At 43.6% G+C, this 22,987-nt stretch overlaps 1 protein-coding gene across 39 annotated transcripts in view; it reads left to right on the top strand.

Moving 5' to 3' along the window:
* TCF7L2 (transcription factor 7 like 2) overlaps positions 1 to 22,987 on the top strand; it is a 197,825-nt gene that overhangs the window by 75,198 nt on the left and 99,640 nt on the right. For all 39 annotated transcript variants that reach the window (XM_057530838.1, XM_057530837.1, XM_057530840.1 and 36 more), the window contains one exon: positions 1,503 to 1,604. In XM_057530838.1, coding sequence (XP_057386821.1) covers positions 1,503 to 1,604 — 102 coding nt within the window. The remainder of the gene's footprint in view (positions 1 to 1,502; positions 1,605 to 22,987) is intronic.

The raw sequence follows: 22,987 nt of genomic DNA, 5'->3' as shown, positions 1-22,987 counted from the left end.
CTTTGTCTTTCCATGGTGCTTCACAAGAAGGCTGTGCATGAGGCAAGTTTTAATCCGTGTTCCTCAAGTAACTTTTCTGTAGAATTAGTAATAAAACGAGCCGCTGGAAAGATCAAGATGGCGCCTTCATCAATTGGCCTTTGGAGGTACAAAGGCTAGTGTTGATGTCCTCGTTAAAATCTTAGCATCGTGTCTAAGTTTTGTTTGGTTGTGAAATGAAACTGGTGTAATGTCGCCAACAAAAGTCAAGATCTGGGAGTTGCTTATACATGTGCTAAATATCTCTGTGACCGGACAGGCCACCTTCCCTCAGTTTCCACGATCTGCATGATGAGCAGCTGGGTCAATTGATTGTTCTCTGAAAGCTGAGGTATCACTTTGGGCAGAAGTAGCTCTCTTGCTCTTGTGCCACGTGTTCATTTTCTACCTTGGAGAAGGACTCATTTGGCATATACCTTTATTTTTCTGTCTGTGGTAAACCTGTGTGTTAAGAATTTCTTTGGGGCTTCCCTGGTGGCGCAGTGGTTGAGAATCTGCCTGCTAATGCAGGGGACACGGGTTCGAGCCCTGGCCTGGGAAGATCCCACATGCCGCAGAGCGGCTGGGCCCGTGAGCCACAACTGCTGAGCCTGCGCGTCTGGAGCCTGTGCTCCGCAACGAGAGAGGCCCGCGCATCGCGATGAAGAGTGGCCCCCGCTTGCCACAACTGGAGAAAGCCCTCGCACAGAAACGAAGACCCAACACAGCCAAAATCAATCAATCAATCAATCAATCAATCAAACATACGCATCTGATTCAAGATCCTCATTAAAAAAAAAAAAAAAAATTTAAAAAAAAAATAAAAAAAAAAAAAGAATTTCTTTGGCCTTTTGAGATGAGTGTAGAAATTGCATCGTGCCCTGTCTGTGCATCTCTTAACAAAGAAATATTTTTGTTTTATAAGCTTTGGGGTTGGATGAGGAATTCCATCCTCACCTTACTCAGGTAGCTTCTAGTAAAGGACAGCTGCACGTATATACTCAGCTTTCTTGAAAGTGAAGGATGATGGCATTTTAGAAATGAAGGTTGTTGAAAGAGCAGATTCGGAATTGATGGTCTCCCAGGGCACCTCCGGCTTGCGGCTCCATTTGCTTTCTGATGTGTCCTGTCTCTTCTTCTCTCTCCTCCCTCCCCACTGCTCTTCTCCAAATGAGTAGTATTAATGGCATCATTTTATCTGAGGCCACCCTGTAGTTTGAACGTAAAGACAAAACTAATTGCTAATAATATTGATGTTCTATGCTTGTACCTGTTGAACGTGAACTCTGAGGAAGAATCTGTCGGGGTTGCATGATTTTTCTCTTGTCATTGATGTTGCTGTCATTTGCATGCTTTCAAGTTTTTTCGGTGTCGTTATCTGCACGCTTCTAAGTTTTGCAGTTTCTGATCCATGTGTCATGGTAGCTGTTTTGCATTTCTTTTCTAAATTCATTTTCCATGTTCTTTTTGTTTGCTCCCTCCAGTATCTTCAGATGAAATGGCCACTGCTTGATGTCCAGGCGGGGACCCTCCAGAGCAGACAAGCCCTCAAGGATGCCCGTTCTCCGTCGCCGGCACACATTGTTGTAAGTGACCTTACAGAGGCATTTGCTTCCTTTATTGCGGGGAGGTAAAATGCTCTTTTGTTGATAACAGGCCTTGTTTATCAGTTTTTCTTTCTTTAAAAATAGTTTTTTGGGGCATATTCTTGGATATGGTTTATATCTAGAAGGTACTTGTTTTCTGCTATTGGACCTTAATGATTGGTATCTACCTGGAAATGTTCCCACCACCCTTTTCTCCTAGTATTGGGTTAGAATCTAGCTGTGTGGATTCCAGTTAATAGGGCACAATCACCATGGTGTGGGGAAGACTGGAAATGGTATTAAAGCAATTTAAAAACTATAATACCCCAAATCTTTCCTGAAAAAGTCATTTAGGGGAGGTGAGTTGCAGAGCAGAGAATTAGGCAACTCCAAAGGGAAAGCCTGGATTTGAGACTTTCCAGTCTTAACCCCTGCACCGCCCCCCACCGGCCCAAGCAAAACACTCATCAATTTATCCTAATTATTGGAAAGGAACAATCTAGACTGACATCAGAAAATTTTCATCTGGGCTAATTGATTGTAAACGTAGGGTACAAATGAACGTGGAAAGGCTTAAATTTAATCTGTACATCCATGGCTTTGAAAGCATGTGGGTTTAATACAGAAAACATTTGTTTGTACTACTAAGAGACAACAACATAAAGTGTGTGTCTACATATATTTTTAATGCACTTTCTTAGGATTTTGTAGGCTCTGAAAGTGGAATTTATAAATTAACCTCTTGAGAAGATAGCTCCACCTTATTAGAATATTCTCTTCTATATATTTATATCATGAGTTGGACTTCATACTTTTGAAATAATTAATGGAAGACATTTTTATAATGAATCCGTGACAGAATTATGCAAAGCACAAAACAATTCATGTGTTTTTCATTTAAGTATCACAAAATGTTATCCATTAATATATTTTGCCTCTGTGTTACTTTTAATTTCTAAAAATGGCAAAATAATTTTCTTAAGTAGAAAAATCTTAAGACACATTGTGTCAAGTTTCAGGCTAACTGCCTCCTTATTTTGTAGCTTGCTATAATTGAGTATATATTATTTAATGAATTTTGCCTCTGTTATATGAATATTAAATATATATGTGTGTGTATATATCACAAAATAATTTATTTCCATAAAACCACTTCTTTGAGTCATCATTTGTGAAGAGGTCTTACGAATTCTTATATTATAAATGAGGCACGTAGAAAGAAGGTTGACATTTTCCGGAAGTTTCTTCCTTCCTTCAACCCCACAATAAAACAGATGCTCATAATCACACATGTTCTTATAATGCTGAGATTTCAGGGCTGGAAAGTAACCTTAGATCAGCTAGGCCCTACCTGCTCTCAGAAAAGGAAACGGGTCCAGAGATGCCTTAAGTGAATTGCCCAATGTCACACGCTGAGTTAGCGGCCAGAAAACGGGAACTGGGCCCAGTTCTCTGCTCTCTTTTACTGTTCCCTCCTAAGGGAGTTGAAAGTAACTTTCCGTGGCTGGTTCTGTTTTGCTTACTCTAAATTGGCTCATTATTAGGGACAGTGTCATAGGCATAAAGAAGTTGTTGACTTGGGGTTCTCATGCAGGTTTCTCCTAGAAAAATGAATGCCATGTAAAAAAATATTTTAACAATACACAAAGATTGGTTTCCAAGTCCTTGAGGGGGACAATAAGGAAGCCGGTCTGTTTCACTTTTCCTGCCTCCCTGAATTTCCCAATGGGGGTCTAGGTTTGAAATTTATTTTTCTGCTTTTGGAAATGCTGGGCAGGACTCTCCCACATGGGTTTTTTTTTTTTGTTTTGTTTTTCTTTTTTCTTTTTTTTTTTTGGAGGCACAGGGAAGGGACATTATCTTTAAAATCTCTTGGAGGCTTTTTCTCTCTTGAGTCTGGGGAGAAGATGCAATTCTTAGAAGTGGTTCCGAGCGGCCGCAGCCCCTCTTGGGTGTGGCCTGGAGGTGAACCACCTCTAGGCTGGCAAGCGTTACCCCTCCCCCACTCCCCCCCCCCCCCAAGGAATGGGGTTTGTCCATTTGGAGAGAGGTAGATGACTGCCCTCCCTCCCTCATCCCCCCCCCCCCCCCCCCAACGCCCCTCAGATCCCATAAGGGCAGTTGCCGCAACTTAGGCCTTAAGCACTCTGTTTTCTCGTGTATAAATTACCAATCAGGGAGTTGGTGAAACATTTTTCCAGAGCTGATGTGGATTTTGGCAGGGGGCGTAGTGAAGGGACTTGGGTTCCCTTTTCCTCTGCTGTTGATGGGGAGGCATGCTGACCATAGCAACCACTGTGGAGCCTACACCAACATTCTGACGGAGACCCTTGTCCAAAGGAGCCCCAGCGGGCAGCTGTAATCCCATCTTCTGTGCATTCTGCTCTGCTCCTGGGGACCTGGGGCGTGGCACTGCACAGAGGTTATGGGGTGGTGGTGGAGGGTGGACTCTGGGAGCTGGAGAGGGAAGCCATGAACTTGGACAAAAAGGAAACTAAATTCGTGAAATACTTAATGCTTGTGGCAACTGAATGGTGTCTCTGGTTATATGAGTCAGCCCTGTAATTGTACATTTCTGCAGTCTTCACCTGGCACCAGGGCTGAGGAGGGGGTGTGGAGGTGGGAAGGGAGTTGGAAGAGGGAGAATGGGAACATAGCGGGGGAAGAAAGTCTGGAGGTTGCTGACCTCGGGGTCACGTATAGTTTTGGGGGATGGAGGAGTTGTATACCTTGGGAGTATAAATTTATGATACCTTTTCACTGGACGTAGGGCAATGTGTCGACCCAGACCAGCTTGGCAGGTACGGTGTATCTGTATTTGTACAGGGGGCATTCTGGATTGTGGCTGATGTACCAGTCGGGTCTCTGTATAGCTCAACATTGGCCAAAAGACTCTGGTTCTCCTTCAGATTCTCTGATGAATGGCTAACTTTTCTCGAGACACTGGGCTCTTCCTCACTTTTTTGTTTTTTATTCTCTTGAATAAAATGTTGTCACATCACAGTGTTTCATCAGACCTGTTTCAAAATAATTGCCTGAGGATTGCTTCCTAGTTTCTCCGAAATTTGGATTTATTGTAATTTCTGGGCCAGGCTGTTTCATAATTATTTCTAATGTTTTATTTTGAAACTAGAGAAGTGTCCAGTGTTTGTTACTAACCATTATAGAGACTATAGCTATCACAGGTTGCTAAGAAAATAACTTTCCCTGGTACCCATGGGGGTAGAATTTTCAGATGGAAATGTAAAGCATCTAGTTGGCATATTTTAATCTGACTGGATTTTTTTTCTCATGTGGTATGTGGGTTACCACACTGTAAAAAAATGAATGTGTAGATTAAATGTTCTTAACAAGTGGAGTTCAATCGATCAAATAATATTTATATTAAGAAGCAAGCCCTACAAAGTTTAGTTCCTGTAACTGATACAGCATCTTGTTTATTATAATCCAGTGGTTCCTAATCTGTGGTCAAAAGAGAGTAGAAATTATTCCCCAAGGATGATGATTTAAAAATTTTTTTGTTTTGCCTAGCCAAAAAATAGGAATTTATACCACAGATTTGTCTCTCTCTCCCTCTTCTTGGATTTCCCTTTCCCCCCGATTCCCCCAGAAATTCATGGACTTCCTAAAGTCACAAGTGCCAGTATCCTCTCTTCTCATCAGCCTCCTGAGTTTGTATTCTAATTCATAGAACTCGCTCATGTTTCTTTCTCTGGTTTTTTAAATTTATATTTTAAATTCTTTGCCTCTTTTCTTCCCCCCTCTTCCAAAGTGAGTGCCAAGCGGCTGGGCTGTGCTAAGTGGTGGTGTCTGAGTCTTGGCTAACCCACCTCCAGGGCCCCTGTGAGGAGCCCCTCCCCGGACACCACCCCCCGGTGTCTTTGCTATGCAAAGACTTTCATTCAACTTCCTTTGTCCCCAGCAAAAAAAGATTCTGTACCAAAAATGGTGGTATTTTGGTATAGTATGTATCTTATAAAATGGCAAAAGGCTTCAAAAGTTCCTACCGTTGTGTCTTGGGGGTTTCCTCTTGAAGTTGGTGTGGAGTTTTACCTTGGGGTGGATTTCTAGCGGTTCTGGGTCTTGTGTGTTTTGTTGTGTAATGAGCAGGCAGGTGTGTGCTGAGAAAGCTGTCTGAATCCCGAGGAGCAAAGCCCGCCAGACTGGAGTGTGTAACTCTCTTCTTTGGTTGTTGTTATTGCTTAAATGCTGAAAGAGAGCGGGAAAGCTCTTACGAAATGTACGATGGTAGGACTTCAGACAGGGTGTCTGCTGTTTGAGTTGAGCGTTTTCAAGCTCAGAGGGCATGCTGAATCTTTCACTGTTGTTTCTGAGAGTTTGGGGGCGGGGTGCAGGGGAGCTGACTTGCAGGTAATAACAAAAAATTACCTTGAGAGCATCCTCTTGGTTATTAAGTACAAGTGGATGTTTCGGTGTGTTATTTGACTTGGGTTGTATTCTGTCCTGTTCTGCCAGATGCTTGGTGGCAGTTAGTATGTGATAGGAGGCTCTGTCCTAGACGCTGAGGTCCGGCAAGACTATCGCAGCCCCTACCTGTGTGGGAGGCTCTCTCTGTGCCAGGTGCCGTGAGGGGTACTGGGCCCGTGAGGGTGTATGATCAAGGAGATGGGATGTTCACTGAGAAGCTAAGGATTACGGGCCGGGACTGTCCCCTGAGGAAATGGCATTTAAAATGAGATTTGAAGGATCATTTGGAGTTGGCCAGGTGAAGGGATGGGAGGTGGGAGTACATTCCAGGCAGAAGGAAAAAACATGTATGAAGGTCCTAAAGAGAAGAGAGCTTAGCTATGATGGCTGCTGGTCATGGAAGCACAGGGACAGTGGCCTGGGTAGGGTATGGTGAGGACTTGGCGTTTGATCCTAACCACTGTGGGAAACCATCGGGGGGTTTTGGCTTGTGCTGATTTGCTGGTAGTGGGGAAGGTGAAGTGGACACATTTGGAGGGACCATCAGTAGAACTTGCTGATGGATTCGATGTTGTCGGTGAGGGAGAAATAATTTAATTTTTTAATTTTTATTTTGTTTATTCCAGCTCTATTGAGATATCACTGACATATGACATTGTGTAAATTGAAGGTGTACAGCATGTTGATTTGATACACGTATATTTTATAAAATAACTACCGCCACGGCATAGCTAAAGCCCCATCCCATTACATAATTACCATTTCTTTTTTGTGGTGAGAATATTAAAGATCTCCTCTCTTAGCAGCTTTCAAGTATATGGTACCGTATTGTTAATTATAATGCTCAGGCTGTACATAAGGTTCCCAGAACTTACTTCATTTCATAACTAGAAGTTTGTACTTTCTGACCAACATCTCCCCATTTCCCCCACCCCTGGGTCCCTGGTAGCCACCACTGGACTCTCTCTGTTTCTGTGAGTTCGGCTTTTTAAGATTTCACTTATAAGTGATACCATGCAGTATTTGTCTTTCTCTGTCTGACTTATTTCACTTAGCATAATGCCTTCAGGGTCCATCCATGTTGTCACAAATGGCAGAATTTCCTTCTTTCTCGTGGCTGAATGATATTCCACTCTATACAGTAACACATTTTCTTTATGTGTTTATCTGTTGATGGCCACTTAGCTTGTTTCCACATCTTGGCTATTGTGAATAATGCTGCAGTGAACATGGGAGTGCAGATATCTCTTTGAGATCCTGTTTTTGTTTCTTTTGTATATATACCCAGAAGTAGGTTTGCTGGATCATACGGTAGTTCCATTTTTAAGTTTATTGAGGAGCTCCATGCTGTTTTCCGTAACGGCTGCGTCAGTTTACATTCCCACTAACAGTGCGTAACATTCCTTTTTCTCCATGTCCTCGCCAACACTTATCTCTTGTCTTTGATGACAGCCATTCTAACAGCTGTGAGGTGATTAATTCTTTGTCGTTTTGATTTGCGTTTCCCTGATGATTAGTGATGTTGAGTGGTTTTTTGTGTACCTATTGGTATATTTCATGTACCTTCTCTGGAAAAATGTCTACTCGGTTCAAGAGATGTCTCTCTTTTTTTAATCGAAGTGCAGCTGAACGAGTTGTCTTTCTTTTGTTTTTGGCCGCACCTCGCAGCTTGCAGGTTCTCAGTTCCCAGACCAGGGATTGTGAACCCAGGCCACGGTAGTGAAAGCGCTGAGTCCCAACCACTGGACTGCCAGGGAATTAATTCCCTGAGTTGTCTTTTTTCGAGAGATTAAGATTCTAGGTTTCCTAACCCCACAAAGCAGTGTGGCAATATGAAATGGGAACAATTCAAACTTAATTAACAAGCCAAACTTAAGAGTTATGTCGATTATCTATTAGATTTCCATTTATTCAGAATGTATTTATGGAAGGGTGGAGAATTCTCCCTTTCCTTCCCCAAAATTTAGATAAGTAGCTCTAGGTGGTCTTTCTCTCTTGGTCTTGTGTTCACCATTGATTCAATCATTGGCTCACATTGATTGATCCCGCAAAATATTCAGTGATTGCTTACTCTGCGGGAAAAAAGTATTCTAGATGCAGAGAGAAAGTGGAGTCGGTGATGAATGATAGTAACAATAATAACAAATAAGTCTGGGACGTTTCCTTCGTGCCAGGCATTGTGCTAGGTGCTTTTCAGGTATTTAATTATCCCCACTTCACAGAGGAAGAACTCAGAACAGGGAGGTGAAGTATTTGCCCAGCTGTGGGAGTCCGGACGTGAAGCAAGGCAGCCTGCCCCAGAGCATGCCATCCTCTTAACCCCACCGACCCCAGAGGTGGCTGAGAAAGAGACAGGTAAATGGGGCACAATGCCGTGTGCAGAGTGCTGCCAGGGGAGCACTAGGTGGAGCCCCCAGCCCCAGCTGGACACGGTGGGCTTGCTCGAGGAGACCCGCTAGCTTCACTGAGAGTGGGATGTGAGGTTGGCTAGGGATTTGGTTTCTGGGTGTGATTACTGCAGAAGACTCACTGACACATTGTGGGAAGGGAGGGCAGATGCTCCAGGGGCAGGTGGATGTCAGGTGATATGAGGGTGTGGACTGTGTCGACTTCCTAAAAGCCTTTCCCTGTGCATTTTCTGCAGTCCACTGCACATACACTTTCCTCTTGTGTTTTTTGTTTTTTTAAAAAAATCCATTTATCTGTGACTCAACCAGACTTTCTAGAATACTTAGGATGTGTCTCCTAGCAGTGGCTGAGTCAGGCCTTTCCCATTTCACAGACAGAACCACGATTAAGGGTGTATGTTTTGTCTAAGGATATAAAGCAAGCCTGTGAGCCCTGCCCATATATTAGTATTTTTATAAGGAGAGCTATGAGGAACTACCATTGAGAACCAGGCAACAAAGTTATCTTTCTTCAGGGAAGACGTGGTAGATCGGATCAGGTATGCTTTGAAGGGAGAGAGTGGAGTAAACCCCAGGATGGTCCATAACAGTCTATGGTTAAAAGTCCAAGCTTCCTGTCTCGTTCCAGAAAGTACTCTACGGCGAGGAGTTCTGAAGTTTTGAGGTTTGGGTTCATGCTGTGGCAGCTGACCACCATGGCAATGGAAATATCCTACCAGGAAGGATTGTGTAAGCTCAGTTGTATCCTCTTCAGATTAGAATCACAGAACGTTTCACAACCTTCAAATCACATGTCATGTCACCCAGTGCTGTCCCTTCTGTTGTTTAATCACTGCTCAGAAGTCCTCTGTTGGCCATACTGTTTTCGAACACAGAGACGGGGCATCTGTCTATCTCCTGATGCAGACCATTTCCTTTGGTAGAACATGGGTTCTTAAAGTTCTGTCTTCGTATTGCACTGAAATCTCTCTCCTTGAAATGCTCAGACTTGATTTGTGTTTTGCTGTTCAGTTCTGCTCAGGCTTCTTCCACTTACCCATCTTGAGAATAAGAAGGTACGTCTTGTGCGTCCTTCCCTCATCACCAGGTTTTCTCTTCAAGATTATCCTCCATTGTGACTCACATCTTCAGTGACTGATCTTAAACTATTTAAGGATGGGAATTGCTCGTTGTTGATTGAAAAATCCTACCTCTAAAGTAAGTGACATTAATTATTAAGTGTAGCTTTCCTCATTCATCAAATTTATGTTCATTGTAGACACTTTGGAAAAGAGCCCCTAATCTTACCACTCAGAGATTGTTACGAATCATTTGCTATATTTGGTATATTTCCTTCTAGACTTTTTCTGCTGAGTGTATTAATATTTATATTAGTTTTTAACATTCTTGAGCTCATGGTAGTGCTTAATGTTTTCAGCCTTGTATTTATTTAAAATAAAAAACGCTGTAGTGAATAAGCACTTCTCCATGTCCTTAAAATCCTTAAGGATTTTTAATAAGCACATAATAGCCCATACTACGATCATACCCCAATTTACTTAATCAGTGCCGTATTGTTGGGTCTTCAGGGTATGTCCTTTTGTTTCCGCTACTCTAAATAATCCTGTGAGGGACATCTTTGTGTGCTCCCTCCCCACCCCCACCCCCACCCCCATCCTGTATTATTTCCTTACGATAGATTACTAGGAGGTAAAGGTAAAAGAGAACAAAATTTTAAAACAGTTCTTGATACATAACCATAAATATCTTCCTGATAGGCCTCAATTTTTATAACTATCAGCAGTGTGTGAGAGTTAGCCTTAGCATGATCAGCATGATTATATTGTCTCTGGGGAATTAAACAAAAGAAAAAGTTCAGGCTTCCCTGGAAGGATGTGCCCTTACTCCATGTTGCTCCAGAAAAGAGACCCAACCAGCCCGATCCAAGTCAGCCTTCCTAAGGCCTTTCACCTTCAAAACAGGCAAACAAAAATGATTGCTTCTTATATGGTTAGCAGGTTTTTTTTTTTTTTTTTAAATTAATTAATTTATTTATTTGTGGCTGTGTTGGGTCTTCGTTTCTGTGCGAGGGCTTTCCCCAGTTGCGGCGAGCGGGGGCCACTCTCCATCGCGGTGCGCGGGCCTCTCACTCTCGCGACCTCTCTTGTTGCGGAGCACAGGCTCCAGACGCGCAGGCTCAGCAGTTGTGGCTCACGGGCCCAGTTGCTCCGCGGCACGTGGGATCCTCCCAGACCAGGGCTCGAACCCGTGTCCCCTGCATTGGCAGGCAGACTCCCAACCGCTGCGCCACCAGGGAAGCAGTTAGCAGGTTTTAAAGTCAGCTCATGTTATCATGGTTGCACAGAATGAGGTGTATTCATTTTAGATACAGCGTAACTCTTTAGATACATTTTATTAGCCCCCCTGATTATATGCAGCACATTTAGGGCTATTTTTGGAGGTCTTGGAGTATACTTCTATAACCCCAAAGAATTGTAGAGTTTTTTTACGTCTTAGTATATCTTCTTCTTTTTTTTTTTTTTTTTTAAACTTTTAGGATTTTCTCTTTATCTTTATTTATTTATTTTATTTATTTATTTTTGGCTGTGTTGGGTCTTCGTTTCTGTGCAAGGGCTTTCTCTAGTTGCGGCAAGCGGGGGCCACTCTTCATCGCGGTGCATGGGCCTCTCACTATCGCGGCCTTTCTTGTTGCGGAGCACAGGCTCCAGACGCGCAGGCTCAGCAGTTGTGGCTCACGGGCCTAGTTGCTCCGCGGCATGTGGGATCTTCCCAGACCAGGGCTCGAACCTGTGTCCCCTGCATTGGCAGGCAGATCCTCAACCACTGCGCCACCAGGGAAGCCCTATATCTTCTTTTTAATAGCATGTTATTGGGCAAAGATATTATTTATTTGATGCTGTGTATGAGCTTGTTAAGAATATGATCCTGGATTATGTTTCTGGGAAAACATACCTGCTTCTCAAAAACGCAGTTTCTTGCTGTGCTTAAGATCAGTCCACACAGGGAGTGTGGGGAAGGCTGGCAGCTTCAAATCAGTTTTGACCATTTCCAAATGCTGTGACTTTGTGCTCGGGCGAAAAAATCTTTGGCAGCTCTGGGCTAGCGTTTCCCGACATTTGTGTCACTGAGTGTTAATAAGGTTACTAGGAAAAGAGTTCCCTCCTGAAAGAGGTTTAGGGAAGCTCTGGGTTATGTAGAGTCGGTTTCTTCAGGGCGGGCTCTTGACTTCTCTGGGTGCTTGGAAACTGCAGGAGGAGTCCCTAAGGCCTGCTTGACTAGAGAATTCTTCTTGGCATCTTCAGGGACAAGATCAGTGCATATTCTGGAAAGTTTCAGTACCTGCTCTGTTTACCCAGCGTGGGAGCTTGTTTTAAATTAACATGGATGTACTTCGAGCTCAACTCGTGGATTTGCCTATGTTTATCTTTCCAGTAAATAAAACAAAATTGTTCATTTGGCAACAGTACTGTCCTGCTTGTCCTTTCTTGCCTGGCTGATTTCACTCTATATATTGGGCTTGCTTCGCCAGCCAGATTGTAAGTTTCTTGAAGCCAAGGAGCCCCATGGTTTTATTTCTTTGCAGGTGGCTTTCTCTCCTCCTACTGTGGTGCTTTGTTAGTTAAGCAGAAAACCAATTTCTGGTGAGAGAGAAGAGTTGATTCGGTCTGGAACAAGTGTGACTTCATCGTTACCATAGAGAGTTCAGAATCATCCTGGTTTTAGCACAAGAGCTTGTCCACGTGTCTGCTTTCTAACTTGACAATCCACCCTTATACATTCCAGCTCACAGCGGAACCTGTATGATCACCCCAGTAGCATTTATGTAAACGCGGTTCACACAGAAGCTCCAGAAGGTTGGGCTTGTAGGGTTTCTGTCTCTTTCCAATCTTGTTTAAACAGACTGTTCCTTAGGAATCCTGTTATAGGATGCCTGAGATTTTTTTTTAAGAGAGTACCCAATTGGGAAATCTAAGATTTGATGATTGATTATGGGAAATGGGTATTTTCAACAATGTAGGGTATGTGAAGTGATTTCCTGATTGGCTTGTTAATGGCTTGCAGGTCAGATTTTCATCTCTTTTAATTAATTAATAGAATTGAACACCTGGATTTCGGAATTGTTCCTTGGAGTATACTTGGGAAATAGGGAGAGAGGGACCCTAGAGGGGTCTGGATGGGAAGGTTTATAGTTATGTCCATTATGCATGTAAGGACGTGAAAATCCCTTGGGTGAGTGGAGTTGCTCAGGATTCCGTGGGCAGAAATAGCCATTTTCAGACAATTATCCAGATCCTTTCTCCAGCCTGTGCTCTCCCGAGTGCCTGATTCAACCTCCATTCGGATGCCAAATAGACATGGGAAAATTGGCTTGTTCAGAATCAAAGCTTTAATTTCCACCCCTCTCCACCACCAAGCCTGTCACTCCCAATGTTCACTGTCACAGTAAAGATCATCAACGTTCACCAGTTGCGTGGGCCCCAGATCTTGGAGTTCATCTTTAATTCATGTTTTTCTCTCACACCCCACGTTCAATCCACCAGCCTGTCCTGTGAGCTCATGACCCATCCACATAGCATATCAGCTCTGTCTTCAAAAGAGCTGTGGATTCAACCAGTTTTTACCACCTCTGCCATCACCACTGAAGTCCAGGCTGTCGGCACCTCTCACCGGGGTGTTGCCAGAGCACCTACCCCAGTCTCTCCAGTTTGCACTTTTGTCATTTCCCATTTTCCTTCCTTGGTCCCTATACTTCATTCCTATATTTGAGATGGCCTTTTAAGTCCTTAAACAGATCATGTCACATACTTCTACTGAAAACCTGGAGGATAGATATTGTCCATTGAAAGAGACACACAGAGCAGCTATGAACAGGTACTTAGCTCTGTCACCTGATTGGAAAGTGGGACCTGGAGATTCTCTCAGAATGGAGAGCACACAGGTCGATTGGGCCCAGGAGTGCTGTGTTGGCTGGAGGAGAGAAGCTAGGGGCAGTAGGAGGGCACGGAGGCTGAGTGAGCCCCCATCCATCAGTCCTGCGCTAGTGCAGCAGGATGTGGCCAATGTCTGGGCCACCCGCCCCTGCGTCGCACCCGAGCCCCGCCCATCTCCACATGTGTGCAGTCCGTGCAGGCACAGCCTGTCTGCAATGAGAGGCTTGTGAGGAACTCTGGCAGGCATGATGCAATCTGTTTTCCAGCCAGAGCCTGCGCAGCGAGTGGATCCGGGCCGTGATTCAGTGCATCACCGAGACTGCCTAATAGGCTTGAATGAAATGGGCTCACCATGTGCCAAAGTGCAGTAGGGCAAAGGCCTCTTGTTCTTCTTGCTGGAGGGCGCAAGCTGCCTGTTTCTCTCACAAGAACATTGTCTGTGTTGCCCAGGTGTTGGGGTGAAGAAAGTAGCAAGTGTTTAAAAAGGCTGAAGAAGGAAGGAAGGCCTGCACCACAAGCCTTGGGACTGAACTGTCCCCGTGGCCCCCAGAGGCCCCACGGGGGTGGGGTCCCCGTTATTGAGACTTGTCTTTGGACCTGACCTCTGACCCTTCCCCTTTCTAATTCTCCTGCAGTTAGACCTGACTCAGGGATGCACATAAGATTCTGAGAGAAGTGTTTTTCCCTAGCCCTTTCAAACTCAAGGGAGAAGCCAACCTTGCTGGGTGGCGGGAGAACATAAAAATCTAAAAAAAAATATGTCTCAGTAACAAGAAAGGGGAGCAAGGCTGGGAGGAGGGGCTCCTGGGCAAACGTTTAGGATGATTCAGCGAAAACTCAGGAGAAAATAGTTTTTTGGGAAGAGGTAGCTAGCCCCCCTTCCACCAAAGCCCATAAATGGAGGAATGTCTGAAGCCAAAATTGTACTGATCAAGGCAAGAAGACATTGTCAAAGATGGAAGAAGTGTGTTTGACCGGGAGAAACCATTTCCATGTTTAAAATACAGCCAAACATCTCTCCTCCATTCTTCCTCAAACCCCTTCCCATTTTCACAAAGTGCTTGATTGGCATAGTCTTTATTATGCTTTCCTCTTAAATTATCAAGTTGTTTTCAGGAATCGAGAATAACACCTATGTACTGACCTTCCAGTATAAGAAACCAAATGTTAACAATGGAGCAGAGTCCACATTTATTTCTACACCAGTTTTGTGGGGTTTGTGTTTGTGTCTACACCAGTTTTGTGGGGTGTGTGTGTGTGTGTGTGTGTGTGTGTGTGTGTGTGTGTGTTTTTGCTGCTGCTGACAGCATCCTCCTCTCCCCCTAAATATAGAGAACTACCTTTTCCCTATTCTGGTTGGTCCAGGTAGACACGTGATTGGGCAAGGGGCAGGCATGTGATTTAAGCAGAGATACTTAGGAACCTTCACTAGGCAGAGAGGGTCTAACTTTGTGGTTCTTTGCAACTCCCTCCAGACACACACACACACACACACACACACACACACACACACACACACGCACACACGCACAGAATGGAGGGTGCTCATTTGCAGTAGGGGAGCGTCTGTATGATACCATTTAATTCTGTGTATCCAGCTCCAGTCCTGGACTATCCAAGGAAGCCAACTAGTCTGAGATGATTTTCTGTCACTTACGACCAAAGGAGTTCTAGCCAATAGTTTTCCAAGCCTTAGGCTTATAAGAAATGTTGTTTCCTGTTTCAGTTTTTTCAAACACACTGGAGTGTGCACTGATTTTTCTGCTACTATGTAAATAGGGACCCACGTGAAGGAAACATACTTGCCTTCTTTAAGACTGGGTTGATTTGTGCTGATCTGAGGGAGACATACCATATGCAATTTCTCCCACAAACAATTTCTAGAGAGAGGCTTGTGTGAAAAACAAGGAAAAAAAAAAAGCAGTTTCCATGGTTTGCTCCTGTGGTCATGGGGAATTTTGAAAATGAACTTGAGGCATTTTCATGAAATTCCTGATTTCATATTTTTAGTTTCACAGAGTTTTCTCTTCTGGCTCCTACTTAACATAGTCATCTTTGCCCTACAGTGCTCTTATTTCTGTTATTTGGGATAATTAAGGAACACCCAGTTAATTAATAGTACTAATAAGCATGGCCCATTTTGTTGAAAAATGTGATCCTAACCCACATAAATAAGGAGGTGCCAGTGGTCTCCTCTACATGTTAACACTTACTCATTATTTTAGAAGCAAGGCTTTCTTATCATGGATAATTACTGGCAAACTGAGCATACAGGTGTTTATTTCTGCTTGATTTATTGATTATTCCAACTTTCCTAGTTGATGAGGGTTCCATCCATTTTCCTATAAAACACACATGAACCAGGAGAGGATCCTGCAACTCCAAAAGACCAAAAACCTGTTGTTCCAAGGACTGAGCAGCGTGCAGTGTTTGCACCTAGACTGAGGCTCGGTAGTGTCTGTTTGGAACATTGTGTTGAGAGAGATTCTGAGGCTTTCTATGTCATGGCTCCAAGGGAAAGGAGGCACTGATGGATTAATATCTGGGTGAAGGAGGATGAAGTAAGGGACGATCGAGGCATCACAAATGTTGTTTCTGCTTTGGGGGGAAAGTGTCAGAAATTGAGCCTTCTACTGGGTCTGTCAGAGCCCAGTCAAATGTCCATTATGATGGACATTCTTATGACTCACCATTTAAAAATTTTTTCCAAACGAAGCGATGGGAAAGAGCAACATTTTTCATCTGAACCAGGAATGAGAAAATGAACCTCAGCTTTGGAGCTGGCCTGTGGCTCAGCCGTCTTGATTTATTTTACTTAGTTCCTCCCACGGCCAGGAGCTCTCCTTGCCCTCCATGACCAATAGGTCTTGCAGGACATGATGTGGACCATGTGTGATGTGCAGATTCAGCCCACTTTTTGTGCATCACACCTGCGAATGTTGGCAGCGTACACAGATTTCTGACAGTTACTAAAATATGGACTTCAGGAATGAAGTCCACATTTCTTCTTTCTTCCCACCCTACAATTAAAAGTTGCCCTATTAAAAAAATCAAGGTGTGTCTAAAGACGATAATAACTTTAATGCTATCTAAACTTTTATTTTAGAAGGGAGGCCTTTTTTTTTTTTTTTTAAATGAACCAACTCCTTGTTTATTTAGTTTGTTTTTGGTACCTACCTGTGATAACTTTTATCCTGATTTATTCTTTGCTCTATGAGTCCAGGCCTGATGTGAGTCGCAAGCACAGTTCTCATGCCAACAATCTCGTGGTTAAGCTTTAGAACACGATTTGAAAAATATAAGCCATTGAGAGGCAATAAGGACATATGCTGCGCTAGTGCGTGTTTGGACATCTGTGTGGAATAAGTGAGTGGGCAGAGAGGGCGTGTGTCAAGGAGAGGGAGGGCGGGCCATTGGCGTGGGGAAGTGGCCTGGGGTTCCAGCAGTGGCCAGCACTGCATCCAGAGGCCAGCAGGGGGGTGGTTTTGGCCAGATGTTCCAGTGTCTGGATGCCTGTGTGAATTTCCTCCCAAGTTTTCAGTTGGCAACGTGGGACCTGCTGCATCTGGAGCCAAGGGTGGGGATTGTACGGATCCTGTTAGGTGCAGGGCTGTGTTACCAGAGGTCAGAACCGACGCCAAGGGAAGGGGCTTGGGGAACTTTTCTTCAAGCACTGTCCTGGGGCCTCACTTCCAACAGGATTGCACATTATAGACCAGAGACTTGTTCTCTCTCGTGCTCACTCTCCTGTTCCTGATTTTTGTTTTAATCTCACAGTTGATCATGGATTGGCATGTTGAAAGGGTACTGGGGAGTTCTCTTGGTCTAAAGGCCTCATTGTGATAATTAAGAAATGGGTGCATTGAGAAATGGAGAGATGTGCTTAAGATCATGATAATGCTGGAGGTTTATTGAGCACTTACTAGGTCCAGTAACTTTATTGTTCCAGTAATTTACTACTTTTACTAATTTCTGTTCTAAGTAATTTGTATGATTGTCATGTTGAATTGGCACAACACCCTATGAGTTAGCAATTGTTATGATCCCATTTTATAGATGAGGAAACTGAGACTCATTGAGGGTGGGGTGATGATCTGCCCAGGGTCACACAGGTGGTGAGTGGCCAGCTGGAATTTGAATGCGGGGAGTCTGACTCCAGCACTGGGGCTCTCACCTATAGGTGTTAATGTTGCTTCCATAGGTAGCAAGCACACAGCCAGGGTGGTGCTGACCTGGCTGCTTCAGGAAACTTGGAGGCATGTTGTGCCTTTGAGATGCTGTTTATTCCTGTTGAGGAAACAAGGCTTTGTGGGTTTTTAGGAGGACAAGGTATGAATTCGTGGCAAAAGAAAGGAACCAACAAAAGGAGAGTTGCATCAAGATGAGCCCTCCATTCATTCAAATTATACCTGCCTTCATGCAGTACAGGTGTGTGTCTGCAAACTTGTGGGTGAATTATCAAATCTATTTGGTATGTTACATTGGGTGGAAGGCTTTTGTGAGTATTTTTCTCAGGTTATCAACCATTCACTCTTTCGTGGTGTAAAAGGATAATATAACAAATACAGTCATGTACCTGCCACCTATGGTAACAATTATTAATCTTCTCCCTTATGTTTAAAAGAACCAAACCAAACCTGTGTTCCCCTCCCTAGTCCATGATCTTCCCTCCAGATACATAACTACGATTGTTATAATTTAATGTCTTCCCAGTCCAGGCTTTTACAGTTTTGTGCACATACATATGTGGATTAAAATGTATTACAATTAATGTTAGTGGGTTTTTTTGTTTTTGTTTTTCTTAAATTTATTTTATTTATTTATTTTTGGCTGTGTTGGGTCTTCGTTGCTGCGCCCAGGCTTTCTCTAGTTGTGGCGAGCGGGGGTTACTCTTTGTTGCAGTGTGTGGGCTTCTCATTGCCGTGGCTTCTCTTGTTGCGGAGCACGGGCTCTAGGCGTGCGGGCTTCAGTAGTTGTGGCACGTGGGCTCAGTAGTTGTGGCTCGCGGGCTCTAGAGCGCAGGCTCAGTAGTTGTGGCGCACGGGCTTAGTTGCTCTGCGGCATGTGGAATCTTCCCGGACCAGGGCTCGAACCCGTGTCCTCTGTATTGGCAGGTGGATTCTTAACCACTGGGCCACCAGGGAAGCCCAATGTTAGTGGTTTTTAAATTTTAGGTAAGTGGTTTCATATTTTATAGTATTCTCTAGCTTGATTCTCTTATTCAGCATTGTGTATGAATTTTACCCTTGTTGTACATTTAAATCTAATTCACCCATTTTAATTGCTATGTACTATTCCTTTGTATGGACATGCCACCGTTTTCCCATTTCTGTATCGATGGTTGTTTGGATTGCATACAAGTTTTTAAGATTACAAATTATGCTTCAGTAACCGTTCTTGGGTAGGTGTATGTTGGCACGTGTATGAGTGTTTCTCTGAGGTTCATACCGTATAGAATCATTGGTAGGGCATAAGATGCTGATATTCAGTCATAGTTCACATGATATCAATCATCACACTCTCTGCAATGATTGGATCAATTAGTACTTGCATCACGAGTATGAAATATAAACACTTTCTTTCCCCACATCTCACCAACACTTGTCAGACTTACAATTTTTGCCCAATCTGATTAGCATGCAGTGACATCTTATCATGTTTTAATTTGCATTTCTTTGACTCCTGAGGTTGACAATCTTGTCATTGTTTATTTTCTCCTCTGTGGCTTGCCTGGTTTACTCCTCTGCTCATTTTAAAGAATCAGATAGTTTTTCCTTGTTGATTTATAAGATCTCTTTATTATAAGTTGGAGATTTGTGTTGGAAATATAGTCCGCACTTCATATCCATGGGTGCTGCATCTGTGAATTCAACCAACTATGGATTGAAAATACTTGGGGGGGGAAAATCCAGAAAGTTCCCAAAAGCAAAACTTAAATTTGCTGGTGCCAGCAACTATTTACATAGCATCTACTTTGTATTAGGTGTTATAAATAATTTAGAGATGATTTAAAGTATAGGGAGAATGTGTGTAGGTTACATGCAAATACTACACCATTTCGCGTAAGGGATTTGAGCGTCCACGTGTGCTCGGAGGTGGGAGGGGGTGTCCTGGAACCAATGCCCCATGAATACCGAGGGATGACTGTACTTTCTCCCAGTTTGTGATGTTTTAAAACTTTTTGCTTGGATGGGTTTTTAAATAATAAAGTTTTAAATTTTAATGCCTTCAAATTTGTCACCCTTTTCCCCTGTGCTTTCATTTTGTACCTACTTTAAGTAGCTCCAAATCTGCAAGTAGTTGGTGTAGGAACTGTGATTTTGTTTGGGTGTCTGCTATCTAATAGTCACATCTAAGGAGATTACTTTTCTTTGGTAGGAATCTAAGTCAGAGGATTGGTTTTTTTTTTTTAAACTAGAATTTAAATATGATTAAAACAACTCACTTGGAGCAAGGTGCAGAAACTGTGGACCAGACCTGTATCTGGAAAATAAGGAAGTACGAGGGTAATAAATAACTCTTGGTCATATATTGATGAGGTACTGGTGCCCAGCTCTGGACAGAAGCTTTCTTTATTTTACCTCATCAATCTTTCCAGCAGCCCTTCTTGAAGTAGGTGATTTTATCCCCACTTAAAGATAAAAAACCCAAGCTTAAAGAAGTTAAATTTATGAGGTAAGTGGCAGAGCCAACATTCAAATCCAGATCTTTCTGACCACAAAGCTTGTGTGCTTAATATTACACCCCATTGCCTTCTTGAAAGTTACTTGGAATTTGTTTGAGTTCCAACCTCTTTATAGGTTATTTTCAATTTGAATCTAATTGTAAAGAAAGAGGGGGTGAGGGTGGAAGACAGGAAGGAAAAGGGGAAGGATTTGAGATTCAATAATAGAAACTAAATCCATCACTAGGAGGGCAGTTCGAAAGGAAGAGTTCCATGTTTCACAGACTAAAACGTTAAAAGCCCAAATCATTGCATCATGCAGGTCTGATGCTGAGTAATCACCCTCCTCTGTATTATTGTGAGGGTGGAGGCAAGAAGTCTGGGAAGCTGTTTTTGCCTAAGGAATTACATTCCAGGGGACTCCGAGGATTTAGGTAACCGCAAAAGCCATTTATTTCGAGTACACTGAGATTTCTACCACTTTGATCCCTAATCCATAGCATAATTAATAAATGAAATGTGCTGTAGTACGGGTTTTTTACAAAGTGTACTTTTAAAATGGCTTTTGGTCTGACATGATTCATTTACCACTTGGAAAAGCATTGCCACTTCAGATGGGCAGGCCGGGGAGGACGCCTAGTTGAGGGCCGTTTCCCAGGACCTGGTCCCTGTGTTGGGCTCTGCAGAGCAGGCCCTTCCGATACCCCCTGACTCTTCCTCCTCCAGGAAGTGGGGGGAAGCGAGGAAACCAGGATGCAAATGTCATCTGGTCTAAGTATGTCTGAAGACCACAGACCTCCTAACCAATGAAGATCTTTTTTGTCTTTGTCCCTTTATATCAGTTGAGGAAAGCTACTCTGAGTAGGTAATAATAATTAGAATGATTACTGATTGCCCAAACTGAAAAACCAGACATTTGCCTTTTCCTCCCCGCCGCCCCTTTTCTTTCTCTCTCTCCCAACTTCCAACAAATATTTAGTGATTACCCATAAGGAGACAGGCTAGGAATATATCAATGGGCAAGAAAATATTCTTGTTCTCATGGAGCTTCTATTTTATAGGCAGGATGGATGGGGAGGGCATACAGACCCAAACCAGTAAATAAATGATATGAAAAAGATGAAATAATAAATAATATTAATATAATAAAAACTATTTTGAGCATTTATATTATGCGCCAGATTCTCCATGTATTACTTCGATCCTTAACAACCATTTGGAGAGTACAGAGGTATTATTATTATCATCAATCATTATATGTCCATTTTACAGATGAAGAAACTGAAGCCCAGAAAGGAAGGAAGTGGCTTCTTCACAGTTAGAAAGTCAGACCTTTGCAGTATTAGTTTGGTCAGTGGCCAAGATCTTATTCACTGTGCTGTCCTTCCAACTGAGAATGAGCAAGGTCATTTAAGATCGTGGTAGGAGCCACAGAGAAGATAAAGCAGGACAGGGGGACAGAGAAGCACCATGGGCTGGGGGCTGTTTTAGATGGGGAGGTCAGGGAGGGCTCCCCAAGAAGACAGTGCCCCAGCTGAGATCGGAACCGTGCGAGGTTCCAGAGCTGTGATGCTCACCCAGCGGGGCGAATGGAACCTTCTGGCAAGAAGGAGTTAATGCCTTGCCTGGGCCCGAGGCTGGTTCATTAGGGCTTTGAAAGCGGGGAGAACTGGGGGCTGTAAATGTTACAATCTTACCTTTGGCCCTTAGGGATTCTGCCTTTCAACCTTGGCTCAGGAATAACCTGCGACTGCCCAACAGGGCTTCCTTTTAGGAAATGGGAGAGAATGGCCTGTTACATTCAAATATACCATAAAAGTATCACCATTTATTTCAGTGTCTGATGACCTGAGCTTGGGGAGGCTGAGGAGGCTTTGAAAGGGTCTGAAGAGGCCCTTTAGAGCAGAGATGAAAAGGGGGTGGGGAATCCTCAATTCTAAACAAAGAATCGCAATGGGAAGGTAGCCAAACGCTATTTTTGGAGAGGGTGAGAAGGAAAAGAATGGTATAGATGGTTAGTTGGAAAATGTGGTTTTTATACAGAGTTTGCGTGGGTTGCCTGAGGATCGAGGGTGATATGGACTTCACCGTGGACTTCACTCTGGGACAGCTGGCAGCCCCAGCCCGATCCTTTGGCTTCCTGGTCGGCATGTGAAAAGAGGGGGTTATGTCTCTTAACTGGAGCAATCAAGGAGGACCGATGGAAGTTGGCTCCATGTGGCTTTCAAGTTCTCAAGTATCCTGTTCCTTGTAAAAGTTTCAGGTTTTGGGTCTGGGACTGCGTGTGTGTGTGTGTGTGTGTGTGTGGTACCTTAATGGACAGAGATGGGCTTGGGTCAGTGGGAAAGACAGAGACCTCCAGGCGCAGAGTGACAGGATTTGATATGACGCAGCAGGAGAGCTTTGCTGCCTTTATTCCATAGTAAATCCTTACACAATGCCATATGCTGTTGGATTCCATAGCTGCTGCACAGGGTGTGATTTGGTTCATGCCCACTCTGCAAACAGGAAATGGTTGCTGCTGTATGTGCTTTTCATGGAGATAAAGTGTCAGGAGCAGGGCCCCAGCGTAACACTTGTGCAGCCCCCCTACTCACACAGGCTTGTTTTGGGTAGTCGTTGGAGCATGGGAAGGACCGGGGAGGTAGGACGGGGAGGGAGCTTTGGGGCTGGAATTTGTACAATTAGTCAGGCAGGGGCATTGGTTGGGAGGAAAATATTGATGTATCCTTTTTGTTTTTGAACCGGAAGTTTGGGTTTTTCAGACGTATCTGTGGATTTTTATATGTTTTCCAAGCGCCAGAGCTTGGATGTTAGGTCACCGTAGGTATCCACTCCTATGGACACATTTCAGCGGAATATTTTCAAGACTCCGTAAAAACACGAGGCTTTCAAGGCTGGGCGACGTGTTCAGGATCACCCCCCCCGCCCCCTTTTTGGCAAAACCATGCA

The sequence above is a fragment of the Balaenoptera acutorostrata genome, chromosome 16 (assembly GCF_949987535.1).
Source record: "Balaenoptera acutorostrata chromosome 16, mBalAcu1.1, whole genome shotgun sequence".
Taxonomy (NCBI): domain Eukaryota; kingdom Metazoa; phylum Chordata; class Mammalia; order Artiodactyla; family Balaenopteridae; genus Balaenoptera; species Balaenoptera acutorostrata.
The sequence above is the reverse complement of the archived record's forward strand: the minus strand, read 5'-3'. Positions and strand labels throughout refer to the sequence as shown.